The following is a 16,372-nucleotide window of genomic DNA, read 5'->3' as shown; positions in this document are numbered from 1 at the left end:
ATGTTTCTAACTCTGGACACACCCGCGACTTTGAGGTTTTTTTCTTTGGAAAGAGAGAGTTGGGATATACTTCGGCTGATTGTCTGAGGCATGAAACCCTCAACAAAGTCCACTTTCAAGTCATGTTTTCAGAGGAGAAAAGTTGAACACTGCCCTCTACATCCTGTGTGTGTATGTGTGTATGTGTGTGTGTATGTGTGTGTGTGTGTGTGTGTGTGTGTGTGTGTTTTGTATGAGAGAGTTCAAAAGCTTACCATTTCTTTGACTTCAGTTTGGGTGGAGCGTTCCGTGGAATTAAAAATAGTGCTCTCATTGGATGCATGTCACACAGAGCTATAAAAAGAGACAGTGGGGCAGAGAGGTAGAGAGAGAGTCACGGTGACAGTAAGAAAGAAAGATGAACAAATAACAAACTAACAATTAACAATGAACAAATTAGATGGGGAAACAAAGCAACAATCCGTTAACATACATCCATTATGGTTTTGTGTGTCACTTACGAGGGGCTCCTTCAGCCATCTCTAATGCGGTGATGCCTAAAGACCAGAGGTCACTCTGAAAACCAGAGACAGGAAATGGTTAAAAATGGTACACAAAGCTCGGCTTGAGCTCCAGTCATTTCCTGTAAACTCTGCATGTCCTCCTTTAATTCAAATAGTAAATCAGTTTGTGCACGGTGTGGGAGTATAGATCCAGGGATTACAAAAACAATTTCAAGCCAAACTTCTGGCAATTTACAAAGAAACCGTGGATTCAAAAGTGGTTGAATGATTACTTCCAGAGAAGGATAGAATTAGCTGAATTTCCACTGAAATGTGTTTCTGTGAACCATGATGTACATAATCACTTTGGGTAGATGGAATGAAAATGCTTGCTTGAAAAGTTTTGTCAGGAATCAAATTGTTTTATGAATAATGATGGAAACCTGCTGGGTGTAATACAAGGGAATGGAAGTCTAGACTTAGTCTCTTCATGTGCCGTTAGCAGATTGGAGGGCAATCAGATATCAAAAATGGATTGTATAAATGCAAATTAAAGATTTAAAACAACTCAGGAGATTTGTTCGAGCCAGATGCAAACGCAGCTGTCTCTCCAAGGTGCATATGCCAGCTTTACTTCTCCCATTTGTGACTGTAACAGTAAGTGGATGATGATTTTTCCTATTTTTATAATGGTACTATATCAGCTACAGACGCAGTGAATTAAACACATCATGCAGACAAACATAACACGCTGTTGCAGCATTTATCTGATCCTTGATCTGCTCAACCAATGATTGATTTGTGTGGGTGAGAGAGGACTGGTTTGTACTGTGAACTGAACTGAAGAAGCCTCTTAGATGTTAGATGAAAAGATTAATTTAAATACATGATGTAGCCCCTAAAATGAGCTTTGGTTTGACACACGCTCTCTGCACTGACTCTGAGGACACACAGTAGTGGAGAAGATTGCAATTACTAGTTAACAAACACATATGGACCTATTTTTGTGCACTACAGTGCAGAGAACGTGACTGTGCTCGTTTGGTTTATTGGTGACAGGATGCGCCTGGCACATCTGGAAAGAGGGGGAGATTGTACTGGGTGTGTTAGCAGCGGGGAATGACTTAACAAACCAGACATTGTTTTTAACTTCCCTTCCTTCCCTTTAAGGAAAGTGTGCACTGTGCAACAGTGTCGTGTCACTTTGGTGAGAAGAGACTGTCTCAGATAGAGAGAAGGAAGGGAGAGAGGGAGGGGGGCTGTAACATAAATATAAATTTATATAAATCTATAAACTATCTTTACCCAAATCCAAATAAATATTTAGTTTCACAGGATAAAACCACTTAAAGGGAAGGATATATTTTTCATAAAGATACTCATCAGAATATGTAAATGGGTTTTGTCAGTGTCTGAAGACCCATGTCCTCCTCTGAGACCCAAACAATCCACACCCAGCTCCACGGGATCCTCTAAGAACGGGGATGTCATGTTTCAAAGGAAATGATTGGTCAGTGGGCGGAGCTTTTATATTGACTGATCTATTATCTTCAAAATAACCACCGGAACAGGTTAGCTGTTCAGCTTAAGTTACCATGGTGATTTACCCTGATAAGAAGTGAACGATATCCGTAGGACAGGAAACCCCTAATTTAACCTGAAGTTCCCCCGATTAGCGCAAATCCAGCTTTGTAGTGCAGGGCCCAGGTGTTGGTGTGTAAATAGCAAAACAAAGTTTGTGTAATTCTTGCAAAATGCTGGAAATGGCAACACAGTGAGCTTCTTAGTTTCAAGCACATTCATGATGTCAAACGCTGGAGGGGAAAAATGGTAAAAAGCAGCTTTTTGGCATATTTACCTGCATTTAAAAAAGCCTGGGTAACCAGGATGGGTTGGATTTAGATTTGTGATCTGGTTTCGAAAGTAAAAATCTGATTCATTTTCTGAATAGACATTTTGATTATCAGCCATAATACTGCCAACATCCATGGTAGACTAACCACAAGCCAGCAGATTGGCTGATTGTAGGAGCTCGCATGTTACCATGGAAATGTTTACCACAACCGCAAAAACCACATGGTCGGATGAAGAAGCTTTACAATATATTTACCAAAGAGCAATCGTGTTTTAGACAAGAGGACAAGAGTGACATTCACAAGGGTGAATATCAACACAAATTTAAATTCTAGAAGCAGTGCTGGAAGTCATTAGAAAGGGATACTTCGCAATAATTTATAGGATTCTTCACTAATAAAATAATCATATCCAAAGTCTTGTACCTTTACCTTTTTTTTTTGTCTTCCAATGTTACTTTTTTGCTCCAAAACAGATGTTTAATTATCACGATTCATCTTGTAGCTTGTCCGACTGGGTCCAAGCTTAAAACTCTTAAAGCATTTTCTGCCTCACAATGTTCTCCATCTCACATGCATCTGTCAAATAGACATGGTTCTCTAAAGGCTGCATAATGGTTTCTGCTTCATTCAAGTAACCACATCCCGAACCTTTTTTCCACCCTAAGTCTATTTTTTGTATTTATTCATGAGCTTGACTACACTGATTGTGTGACATGTGTGACCTACAATCAATACTGCACAACTAATCTCTGTGCCACTGAATGTGCTTGATGAGTGGCTGCATGAAAGCTCACATATGGTTTGTGTTAACTGATAATAAAGAACGTGAACTTTCAAACTCAACTCACATTGAAATGTTCTTCGCATTTCTGCTAGATGCCCTAGACTTTTATATTCATGAGTCACACGAGCTGATGGGAACTAACATTATTCTCAGTGGGTTTTTCTTTTTTTGCAACATCCCAAGAGGTTACACAAAAATGTCCTTGAAGTTGGCCAGAATACTTCTGCGTCATCAAGTACCCTGTAGTCGTATGTGGCATCAGGGTTCTCATCACAAGCGATGACCTCTGGAGCCATCCAGTAGGGGGTACCAATGAAGGTGTTCCTTCGCCCAATGGTCTTGTCCAGCTGAGCCGACACTCCGAAGTCAACTGAAACATAAAGAAAAGTAGGACAATCCCGGGCGTGCAAACAACCGCAACTTCATTGAGATGTTTTTTTCTGTACAGTTGTGTGATTTATTTATGAATGTATGACTTTGATTGTTCTAAAGTGTGGCCTAGAGGGATGCACGTGTGTCTGAGAAACTGCAAAGCATGTGTAGATGTGTCATACCCAGTTTGACTTCAGCATTCTCTGTGAGCAAAACATTTTGTCCCTTAATGTCTCTGTGAATCACATGATGGGAGTGAAGATGGGAAAGACCCTGGAAGCAAACACACACACACACACACACACACACACACACACACACACACACACACACACACACACACAGTCAGATGACCATCACTATAAATACGAGGTCACAAACATTGCCTTCATTGTCTGTTTTCAAGAAATGATAAATAAAGATTGGGGTTCATTGCCTTCCGAGGCAATTCTATACATCTTTTCTTTAGGTGACAGATTGACCCAGTGGTAGTGGCACAGTTTTAATATGTGTCTGTGTGGATCAGTGTGTGTTTGTGTGTTCTTCTTCAAAAGAGGTTAAATACACAGAGGAAGTGAGTCTTATTTCAGACAAAGACATCACCGTGCTATGCGTCAGTTAGTGTGTGCACGCTTAAACAATGGGGAGACAGCATGGCTGACAGCAGCAGAGAAAACACTGGCGTCCATCCAAAGCCTGTTGTCTCTCAAAATGTTTCACCTCCCAAAAAAATAATCTCAGTTCAATGTTGTCCTTGATAATGTCAGCATCAAGTACATGATATGTTGGAGCTGAGTTAATATGTGCTGATACACTATGTGCAGAGAGCACTGTAAACATCCTGGAGTCCTTCTCAGGATCTTGTGATCTCCTATAATGATAACCATAACATCTTACAGACATGTGTATTAAACTGGCCTTTAAACTACATCAATGAGAAAAAGAATCAATTATTCACTCCACGGTGGGAAAACGAGCCAAAGAAGTATCCGTGTCAGCTCGGCTTCTTCTCTTTGACGATTTGAAAACAATCTGTGTTTCTGAGACAACAGCAGCAACTCTTCTGACCTGAGAGCCTTTACATCCGGAAGAAGGTCACTTTCATTGTTTGTGTATCTAGTGTAAGTTATTTGAAGACTGCAAGTGTCTCTGACTCCAGAACTGCAGGAACTAGATCTGACAAAACCCATGTATTATAATTATTATTATTATATATTTTAGTAGTAGCAATAGTAGTAGTATTGTTATTAATTGGTGATGCTATCATTATTAACACCATTACATCTATAAAAAGCATTCTTATTATTTTTATTATAACAAGCAGTCTGACGGAGCTTTAATATGACGGTTACACAACTGTTGTTGGTCTCTCTCTCTTCTCTCCCCTCTTTTCAACCCACCTCTCCTCTATTCTCCATTTTTCTCTGCTCACCTCAACAGGTCAAGGCAGACGGCTGAACACATTGAGTCTGGTTCTGGAGGTTTCTTCCTGTTGACAGGGACTTTATTCTCTCCACAGTCACTGTAGTGTTTGCTCATTGTGGGAACTGTTGGGTTTTGCTATAAGGTCTCAAACTTACTATTCAACGTGCCTTGAGAAAATTTATGTTGTGATTTGGCATTAAAATTTAATTATGTTGAATTGAATTAAAATGAGACATCACATAAGAGAAAGGCAGTGGCTCAAGCTGATATCTAAATGTCCGCTGAAGTGCCCCTGTCTGCTCAGAAGTGTTTTTTTAAAACCTTCGTATACTGCAGAGCTGTACAGTAAGAACTGTTATTTTGAGTACATGCAACATTAGATGGGTGGTGGTCGGAGCACTTCCGGGGGGTTACATGTGTGAAACTCTCCCAGCTGAATCACCAGTATAACAGCAGGCAAATGGTGATTCAATAAAAGAGTCAAAAGTACAAACCCTGTGTAACATATGTTAAAACTACAGATCTCAGTGAGAAGCTCAGTCATGCAATCAGAGCTTAAAACACAGTGTGCCACTAATGTCAAGTGGAAGCTGAAAATTTCACTTTGTAGAAACATTCAGCAGCTTAAATAATTTTAGTTTGGAATTCTGGGGCAGTTTTGAATACATTTGGCAACTGTGCTCTGCAGTGTTTTACTCCAAGTTACATTTTAAAAAGAAAAAGCATCTACATTCATATAATTCAAACAGTCAATTTGAATGTGGCTTGTTATCCCCAGTATTAGAGGCTTATGGATATCATAGTGTTTAGAGCCATGCCAAATTATATTATATCTCAAAAATGAAATTGAAAGAAAAATGATTATTGCATTATCCAGGGGATCTCCCGATAAGGAAAGTTAAGTATATCACAAAAGAACATTTTCAATTTGAGGATTTACCAATAATAATGTCAAATATGCATGGATCAGGCAAGCTCAGTTTGGACACATAAATAACTGAAAACAGTGACAACTTTCAAGTTCAAACTGACGACATGAATTAATGTAACTGACTGAAGACCAGACCAAACAAATATGGGTACGAGCTGAGCCAATATTACTTTTTTGTATACATAAATATATGTGTGTATTTGTACCATCATATTACTGTATATAACGCAATATACTGTGCTTATATATATATATATATATATATATGACTGTTAAAAAGTATTCCATTTGGTCCATATCTAGTTCACTGGTACAACACAGCACCATGACAAAGCTGGTACAAATGTGTTTTTATCAACGGAGAAATGTTTCTAGAATTCAACCTATATGTTAAGTTTTAAAGACAATGAAATCATTTTACATTCTTTTATCTCTTCACGCCTGGATTAGTGCAACAGCCTTTTTACATGCTCAAATAGCAGCAAAAAGGCTTTTGATCAGAGCTGACAGGTTTGAACATATCACCCCGGTTGTAAATAATCAAGATTAATACTTGAGTATTGGCCAATTCTTTAAAGTCTTCAGAAACCCAGCGTGGGTCCGGCAATGCTACAGGTGTTAAGTGTGTGTGCACTCATGCTATGTTACGTCTTTGACCTTACCCTGAGCACCTCTCTGCAGATGTAAGCTATCCAGTCCTCCTTCAGACAGTTTCCTTTAGTCTTCTTCACCAAGTCAGTTACTGAGCCGGCTCCACAGTACTCCATCACCAACTAGATGGACAGATGGAGAGGACTCTATCACACACACACAGATGCGTTGTACCAATCAAAAATAACTACAAATATCACTGTCTTCTGATCTGAAAGTCAAATTCATAATATGATGGTGATATATGATGATTCCTGACAGGACAAACCCGGAGGGGTAGCAAAAAAAACACAGATGAAGCAATTAACAAACCCAGAGTTGGTGGTCCTGTCCAGCAGGCTCTTTCTTAATAAAAGCTCCATAATAGGTAGCGATGTTTCTGTGGTGGGAGTAACTCTTCAACATGTTGATCTCCAGCTTTATCTCCTCTTCTTCCTCCTAAACACAACAACAGATAGACATTCAAGGCTTATTCAAAAGATTGATTAGAATTGCCGGTTTGTAGTTGTATCCCTCTGTCAACCAGAGCAGTAACAGTGACATTTGACAACTGAAATCTAATCAGTTCATCCTTGAGTCCAACTAACAACTGGGCAAAATGTGGCAGATTTGAGAAATCATGATCAAAAGGCCAAAATCTTTTCTACCAAAGTTGAAAGGTGTTTGTGAGTTCATCCTTGAGTCAAACTGAACATTGTACCAAAGAACTTCCCCCAAGGCATTCATGAGATATTGTGCTCACAAGAATGGGTGGGACTCCAGCCACTGACTGTCGAATGTGCAGAGGCATAAAAACAAGCTCTTTTCAGTATGACTGATCTGCTTTTAGGCAAGCTATTAAATGGCAGACAGGAGGCAGCTTTAATAAAGGAGTGCTTTATACACTTTCAGCACATTGAAGATGTTAATAGTTGCAATTGCTTTAAACACATTTAACTCAGAAATCAGAAATTGGTGCTTAATCCTGCCTCTATAAAAAAGGCTTGAATGTTGAAGTAGGGCACTTTAAAGAAAAGCTGAAGTTTTACAGTCCATACAACATGAACACGTACACATCCAGACACACAGCATCTCCAATCAGACTGTCGTGTAACCTCTTCATGACCCTTCACCCAGCTACTGGACCTTAATACAACTACTCCCACTTCTCAAAGGAGGTTGATCAGTCAGTCAGAGGCAAGGACAGATAGAGCGGCCAGAGGAAACAGAGTGCGGCACTTTTTGTTTTCTCGCTATAAATCCCGGAAATGACTTGTCTCTCCTCCGATTCACTGAACCTCTAAATCTACACTGGACTGGAGGAGAAAGAGGAGATGAGGAGGAGAGAAGGAGGAAGGAGGAGTAGAGCAGAGCTGGGGGAGCTGGATGTGGCTGTTAATCAGAAAAGAGGAAACAACAGAGAGCTTCTCTCAGTCTTTGACGACCTTTAAATCTCCACAGGACAGGAGGGGAGAAAATGACATGGCAGAGTTTGAACTTTCACCCCCATCCGAAAGACAAAGACTCCTGGATATAGCGTGTCTGTGTGTGTGTGTGTGTGTGTGTGTGTGTGTGTGTGTGTGTGTGTGTGTGTGTGTGTGTGTGAGAAGGGAGATAATAGCTAAGCATTTCCTGCTAAAGAGTTCCCCTCAACACAGAAGCCATCATCAACAGCGAATCAATCGGTTCTGCAATAAACACATTTGTGGAGTGGGACATTTTTTACGGAAGCTGTGCAGAAACTACAGATTTAAATTTGAGGTTATATGGGATATTCCCATTTTCTTTTATTCTTTATATATTAAGATTAATCAAACAATCTATAAAAATTTACAAAATGCAGAAATATGACGATATCCTTTTCCATTTTTGTATGTGATTGTTTTGTCTGACAACATAGCTGCGACATAAAACAAACAGAAGCTACAGCATCTTTTGATCAAGCCACAGCTCTTCATAAGACTATAAACAGTTAAAGGCTAACAACAGCAAACAGTCTTATTGCCATTTTTGTTTGCTAACTGTTGCTTATAAACACAAAAAGCAAATTACTAATGAGGATAATGTTATTTGCCCTGCAAGTAAAAAACTCGGACAAATAAGAAATCCAAATTTTGACCAGATGAAATGATTTTTAACATTGTGGATGTTTGTTTTCCATGTTTAAGGGACTGAAATCTATTTGTACAATTTGGGGCAGTTTATAAATTTAAAGGGACTGATGGGACTAGGGAGAGGTATGCGCCCTAATGAGCGCCATTCTATTTGAGTAATGAACACCACCACACACAGTCAAATCGTCTCCCTCTTTACACCCTCAGAGAGATTCTTTCATCCTCAGATTGATTTACAGTGTGAGATGTATTCATATTTTATATAATTAATACTATCAACAAAGTGAGCAAAACTTCAATATCAAGGACATTTTTATGAAATCTAATAAACAATACTTCTGGGTAAAAACAGATGTAATGGTGGAAAATGTCAGAAATAAGATTATATGATGTAATTTAATCTAGTAGATGTTAGATTGGTCCTGGTTGTGTGTCTTTCGCATCAGAATGTTGTTTAATGGATTGTAAAAGTTCTAATGCTGTAATTGTCTGTATTGCCTGTGTCATAAGAGTTTGATGACATTTAGGAATCCCTGATATTGATATATACATATGAGTGTGTATGTAGCAGAGTTGAGTTCTCAAACGGACATTTAGTAGTATGAATGTAGCCTAAGTAAGAATAAGTCTAACTCTAACTTCATGAACCAGCGTCATGCACTTCTCTGCTTTCCATCTGTCAATCTGTTTTCACAAAATGCAACAGATGCCTTCAGTGAGGGAGCTTTCCTTATCTGCCTTCGAAGACAGATAACAGACAACATGCTGACTGATTGAGCAGACACCATGACACCAAAAATCTTAACTGATATAAAATGCAACTGAATTTTCCTTTGACTTTAAACCACTGGTAATTTTTCATGTTCAAGGATTTTGTTGCCTCGAACATATGATGGAGCTCCATCAGCTTGCTGTAATATTAAGGAATACATGTGCATAAGAATGTAAGCTGTGACTAAATTAACACTGACAGCATGAATGTCTTTCTGCTTGTGTTGAACTCAGCAGAGAGCAGAGGCAGAGACAGTATGTGAGCGATTTAATGAAGCGCTTGTTTTTACCTCTGTGACGTCCATGACTTTGATAGCTGCCAGCTGGCCTGTCTTGACGTGACGACCCTGGTGGGACAGATGAAGAACGAGTTCAGATCACAGCCGATATGAAAGACTTAACACCAACATGAACAGTTATTTTTATTTTATTTTTTTTACACACAGAATAAAATAAAACATTCAGTAGTTAAAACTCTTCACAAAAGCTATGAGTGTTGGTATAACAGCAAAAACAGAAGGTCTCACATGTGACTGTTCCTAAACAAGAACATAACCCATATGTTTTTGTCTTGGGATAAATTGTCTGTGGGAGGAAGAAAAGAAACTGAGCCATGGCTCTACAATCAAACCTGGATGAACTCCAAATTAAAAATAACTATTCCGCTCTACTCAATGACTATAGAAAATTGAATACATTCCAATTCCAATTTAATAAAGTCAGTAGCATTTCTTCATGTGCCGCCCAAGACCATCTTAATGGATCATCACATACACGGAGGTTCAGGTTCTTCAAATGTTCACATTAAATCACATGTGCTGCTAAGTGAATGGGAAAGATACACAAACTGGGCCTAGAGTGGAATCTATAAGCATAACATATACACAAACAACTACACAACTTTTGAGTGAACATCTACATTGTGATATCATTTGCAATACTTGTAGACGTAGTTATGTCTACATTCTTTCATTTTCTCATCAGAGTCAGAGAGAACAAGAAACTTCGCAAGATGAGGGGAGGGAGCGGGTCTGCACACAGACACAGATCTGTAAAGTGCAGTCAGGTGAAAAGGGGAAAATTGAAAACCTTGTCATGAGTCAGAAAGCTGACAAGATACTAAGCTAGGAGCTACTCTATAGGCCTTTAAGATGTATGCGTAAGTGTGTGCATGTGTTTGTAACAGACTAGAGGGCATGACAAATCCCACTAGTCTCATCTAGAGAAAAAGATGAACTTGAAATAATGTTTTTTTTATATTTGCCTAATTATGTTTTATTTTGTCACATCAAATTTCAGTAACACTGTCTATAGTTTCCAAAGAGTAGTCATTTCTCTATCATATACCAGGGCGATAGCACAGTGTTGAAACCTGTGTCTTAATCAACTACTTCCGCATCAGCAAAGTCTTTAATATCAAAGAATAAGATTCAGCAGTTTCTTTTAAACTTCCATTCAATCCGTTACTTTCAACTAGTTGAACTATGTCAGGGTTTTATAACCTAAAGGCCAATTCACACTTTTATGAGTCTGTAGCGACCACAGGAGTCTGCACGGGTTAACGAGGATCCACATGACGTTACTGTTATCATCTACCCTTGTCTGCAAGGGTTAGCACGGACTTCATGTCCATTACGAAATTTGTGTATGTGTAGCAAATGTTCAGACTGTGCACGCACATGACTGCACTTGGTTTAAACTTTCAGGTGGGAAAACGCCCTAAAATGTTGCTGTACTGGGAGCAGTGAGACCCATCCCTGTCAGATAACCACCTGGCTGATTTCTCACATATATTTAACTTTTATACTGGATGTGAGATCTACTGTGTCAGGCTCACTGAACCCAGGTCACTATGGCATTGGTTCTGTCCCCACATAGAGGACATTGTCTCCATAATTGCAAAGAATTGTGACATCGAAAGCCGCCCCTGCTCTCACTGTGATAAATAAGGCAATGGCCTTCCTGTCCCTTTAGACTTAATGGTGTCTGCTGGCTGTGCTGTAACTTATAAATGTGAAATGTTCTTCTCTCAACTGAGCTAAACCTGCAATCTGCTGCACTGACATACACACACACACAACACACTCAAAGGGCTCTGTGATCTTTAATTAATTGGAGGAATATTTTGCACTTCCGACACTGACGTCCAGTGAATGTAACACAGCCCTGTGACAAAGTACCAGGAATCAATCGCACATAATATATCCAAACACAAATGCCATCTCCATATCAGTCTGTTGCTTGTTGACTTGCTCTTTATCACACAGACACACACAGAGGCAGAATAAGGGAACTCTACAAATATTGTGTCAGTGAAAAGGTTACTATAATATATTCATACATATGTAAATGAGATAGAGACATTTAAAGTGTTGACAGCGAGGGGACAAATGAGAGACACACTTGTACTTTATCTCATTGTTGTTCTCAGAACTTTAAATGCCTCCACCCCCCTCTATGTGTCCTTTTCTCATATCCTCTTCTGTTAGTTATGTGACTCTGTGCCTCACTGGACTGAATCACAGATCATCCCTCCTCTACAAAATGTAGGATGGTGCTATTTAAAAACACACTGTCTGTGTGTGTGTCTGTGTCTGTTTGTGTGTGTGTGTGTGTGTGTCTGTGTGACTTTGTTATCATGATATGATTCTAATGTATTTATTGCTGTGGTTTGATATATGATGTATCTGAGACGAGAGATAAATTGATTAATTAATTTCAACAGATATTAACTGATATTATCTTATCACGGTATGACAGTAACTTTAACATCCATAACTGATTAGGGGTATAAACAATACTGATACTGTCTAGTGGTGAGTTTAGCACATGATTGTTAAATTAAAAGGGGAACTCCATCAACATTATATTAATTTTGGTCATCTCATCATGGGGAGTAAGGGTGAGCAAAAAATCACACTGAATTCAGATTTTTTATGAATGCATACCCAAACTCAAACCAGCAATAAACATATCTATTTGTATCATTTATAAAAAAACAATGCATTATAGATAGTGTTTTCAAAATGGATATTAAAACATGAGATACATTTATCTACAAATTCCAGAAATCTCTGTCTGTGTGGATTCTCATATCTTGAGAACTGTTCACATGCCAAGCACATAGCTGACTGGCCGGCCACACATTTGAATCATTTTTTCTCATCCACGACCGATTTTGTTTAGTTTTCCAGAAAATGTCATTACAATCTCAGCATAACCACTCCCTTGATTGAATCTACTACAAAAGTCGACGTGTTCTTCATTGGCCCATACCCCAGGCCTCCACCAAATTTCAAGGAAACCAATTCAGTAGTTTGCCTGTAAACAGGCAGACAGACAAACAAACATTACAACATGACCTCCCTTGTGGAGGCAATGATCAGATGGCCCAGCTCTCTTGGGGAGAACTCAGCGTGTGTAGAGACTTGTATAACGTCTGCTGTGGCTCTGGAGGGAGCTTTTTAATGCCTGGGAAAATAACCCTGATTATGTCATCACTGTTACTTTATCTGGACTTCAGTTTGAAAACCGCACATTTTAACAGAGCGCCTGGAGTAACAACTTTAACATAGGGTTTGAGAAACGAGAGCATGTCCCAAAGACATGATGGGAATTGTATTATTCAAAATGTATGGAGCTTGACCCATAACTATGGTATAAAAGACTATTTAAGCCTCTGCTGCATTGATTAAGACCACTTTTCTGTTCATGTGGGTTCGTGTTAACTTTATTAAAGAGCAATATAAGTTACATCTTATTCTTAGGATAGTTTTGGCATTTAGAAAGTACAATAAGGAGGACAGCCCCCCCAAGAATATTCTATAGTTGAATTATTCTTACTGCTCCCTATCTCTCACTCACACACACACACACACACACACACACACACACACACACACACACACACACACACACACACACACACACACACACACACACACACACACTCACACACACACTCACACACACACACACACACCTGGGTAATCAACACTATCCATAGCTCTAAGTCTCATGGGAGAGCTGCTTTCCTCTTCTCTCTCTAGTTTTCAATTGTCTCTCCCTCTTCCTTCCTCTCCTCCTCTCTGTCTCTCTGCCTTTCACCTCTGCCTTCCTTCCTTTGCCCTCTCTCACTTTCCTCTCTTTTATTCCTTTGCCTCCCTCCCAGTCTTTCTGTTTTACCTCTTGCAGAGACAGATGAAGCAACTCCACACTGTGTTGGAGGATGTTTCCTGTCTCCCTCAGCTCAAACCTCCACCCACCAATGCTTGGCTTCGGAAAAGAGACTTTTATTACAAAATAAGTTCGTTTTCATTCAAATGTTCCAGATTTCTAATAATGTGTGATAGTGTTATCTGAGAAAGAATGTTTTTGCTCAGCTGAGCTATTTCTTAATATGAATAATAAACACAACGTATTTCAATACCTTTTTCCAAATCAAACCACTCCTGTGTTTTCCCCTGTGCAGGATGTGATGTGCATGGGTTAGTTCAGTTGCCTCAGACATGACCAGCATCTACATTTGCTACATCTTTTATAAGTCAGTCAGCAGATTAGTCAACATGAGTAAATCAAGAATAATGTGTAGTCAGTAACAGAAAGAGAAGTGACAACATTGAAACCAGAAGGATTTGAGGAAGTGTGTCACTCTGGGAATTGTATTGCAGCCAACTTCTTTATAGCTGTACTCAGTCCCTGATGTATGAACATGGTGTCAGCAATCTTTACAAACTATTGAAGCAATACTGGAGGGCAAATTTGGACCGCTTTGACCTTTTAAATCTGATTAAAGCGACAAATTAACGGTTGAGATACGTTTCAATTTACTTAATACATGCTATAAACATGACTTAACCAAGCCGATCAGTGACAAAGTCTACAGACTGATAAGGCAGAAATAATTCAAATTGTTTCATTTAGTCAGAGTAGCTGTTAATTTCAGCCTTACTTATAGTAGAGCTGTGTTGCATCAGCTGGGTCCATAGGGCTTAGATTTAGTGGACTTTGACATTTTGACATTTTAGCACACACACACGCAGAAACGCAGACACAGACAAAGAGAGAGAGAGAGAACCACACAGATGACTCGAAAGCAATGGCTTGCAGGGCCAGGGAAGGGAAGTTCCTTCTGCAAACAGGGAAACGCCCTAAGAGTGGGTGTGCGTCTGTGTGTGTGCGTGCGTGTGGGTAATGACAAGATGATGAGAGAGGAGCAGGCACAGGTTCTGTCTCATCACAATACTAAAAGTCCAATAAAGCAACTCAGTCACTTTAAGTTTATTAGAAAAGTTTCACAGCTGAAATTACAACTGACCGTCACCTTACTGTGCTGTTCAGGAATCAAAAGCCACTTTCTCCTGTCCAGCTCTAAAGAAACTAATCTGAATCTACCCTCTGTAAATATGGCAGTTTTTCCTTTGTAACCCTAAGACAATACAAACGGTCGATATTCATTGCAAAACAAAAAAGATTCAAGAAATTCCTGTGAAGTTGTTTCAACACACATCTAAGAGCTGGATGTCTTTGTCTCAGGGCCACAAAACCACACCAGGCATACAACTACCATGTGATTACTACTGCACATAACACATCTTTTAACACTATTGCAAACAACTGTGCATGGGTGCTCGAACATGAGGTGGACAAAAAAGATTTAGTCCTCGGGTGCATGTGCGTGGGACATCAAATAGTAAGAAGTTAACTATTTGACTTGTGCTGTGCATGACAATATAAAGTTCTAAGTGAAGAGAACAGAACAGAAGTTTGAGGTCATAGAGGAGTCAATTCAAAAAGTAGAAAGGAGTGATAGACCGGACCACTTCCCTCTGTGACTGCAGAAATGTTTCTTGAAGTTGCTCTTCAGTCAAAGCCATAAACTATACAGGTGGATTTTGCAGCATTGAACGTCACTTACTGGTCAAAGTCAGGCTTCTGACACCTAACAGACAAATAACCACAAAAAGCATCTTGCAGGATCCTTTTAAAAGTCTCCATCACCCTTCTCACTCTTCTCTTCACTTTTCTATCATTTCTTTCTAACATCACCCAACCCGCAACAATGATGACTCTGTTTTCTTCGTTCGTGCAATGATGTTGTCTCAGGCTATACACAGTGGCTTTTTCAATCTGTTATTGCTCTTATTTTTTGTAATCATCACAGCTCTTAAAATGTGGTGGAAATGCAAAAACAAAAGTGAACTGAGGATTCTTTGAGTTTCTAAGTAGCGGCTGATTTCTCAGTCTCTGGGGCTATTTGGAATGAGAAAGAGCCTGATTGTTTTCTCCAGCCCTCTCTGCTCCCCATCTGACTCCATCTCTTCTGACTGTGTCCATCCTAGAATGTCCTCTGACCAGAAGGCCGTTCAGCTGAGTTCAAATGAAATGGGGCTAATGGGGCTCACTGTCCTCCAGTGTCAGTTCCCAATGACACACTGACTGTCATTGACCTACAATGCTGTGCAACACGAGTCAAAGTGAAATGTAACAATCAGCTCCTGATGTTAGTCGCAGGTCAGCAGGCAGGCTTTGATTTGGAGTACAAATCAACAGCAACATAACTTAAGTTGGATAAAAAAACAAAAAAACAATTGAACCAAACAACAGACACTGGGTCAGTGTGGTTTGATGTAGGAACGACAACAAACTAGGGCTGACACTTTTATGTGAAATTCGAACATTCATTAAAATATAGCGGGGAAAGTTCATATTGGAAATTGTAATGACCTGTTCGATTTCAAAGTTTACACACTAGAAGTGCATCTGAACATCTGAAATAGTTTCAATCGTGATACAGTAGAGGGCGATCACTCGTGTGCAGTGGGTGCGGTTTTCCGGTGTGAGTGTGTGAACGTGAATGCGGCTCCGGGGAATTTAGAGGACATTTAGGCTTAAAACGTGGTGTAAATGACATTGATTTTGAATGTCGGAGGCATTTTGTGTTTTTTTTCTGTTGTTTTATAACGTCTGTAGAAGGAGTCACTAATTGTACTGGATTTGGCTGCAAC

The 16,372-nt window shown here is 39.4% G+C and overlaps 1 protein-coding gene across 8 annotated transcripts in view; it reads right to left on the bottom strand.

Annotated features, from left to right (window-relative positions):
• The window catches only part of LOC109638234 (mitogen-activated protein kinase kinase kinase kinase 4), a 60,966-nt gene that overhangs the window by 39,837 nt on the left and 4,757 nt on the right, over nucleotides 1-16,372 (bottom strand). For all 8 annotated transcript variants that reach the window (XR_011244144.1, XM_069532086.1, XM_069532087.1 and 5 more), the window contains exons 3-9: nucleotides 9,656-9,712; nucleotides 6,814-6,939; nucleotides 6,513-6,623; nucleotides 3,677-3,767; nucleotides 3,362-3,492; nucleotides 501-555; nucleotides 255-333 (exon numbers count right to left, since the gene is read on the bottom strand). Coding sequence is in view for 7 of the 8 variants with exons in the window: in XM_069532086.1 (XP_069388187.1) it covers nucleotides 255-333; nucleotides 501-555; nucleotides 3,362-3,492; nucleotides 3,677-3,767; nucleotides 6,513-6,623; nucleotides 6,814-6,939; nucleotides 9,656-9,712 (650 nt within the window). In the remaining variant the exon portion in view is untranslated. The remainder of the gene's footprint in view (nucleotides 1-254; nucleotides 334-500; nucleotides 556-3,361; nucleotides 3,493-3,676; nucleotides 3,768-6,512; nucleotides 6,624-6,813; nucleotides 6,940-9,655; nucleotides 9,713-16,372) is intronic.

The sequence above is a fragment of the Paralichthys olivaceus genome, chromosome 9 (assembly GCF_024713975.1).
Source record: "Paralichthys olivaceus isolate ysfri-2021 chromosome 9, ASM2471397v2, whole genome shotgun sequence".
Lineage (NCBI taxonomy): Eukaryota > Metazoa > Chordata > Actinopteri > Pleuronectiformes > Paralichthyidae > Paralichthys > Paralichthys olivaceus.
The sequence above is the reverse complement of the archived record's forward strand: the minus strand, read 5'-3'. Positions and strand labels throughout refer to the sequence as shown.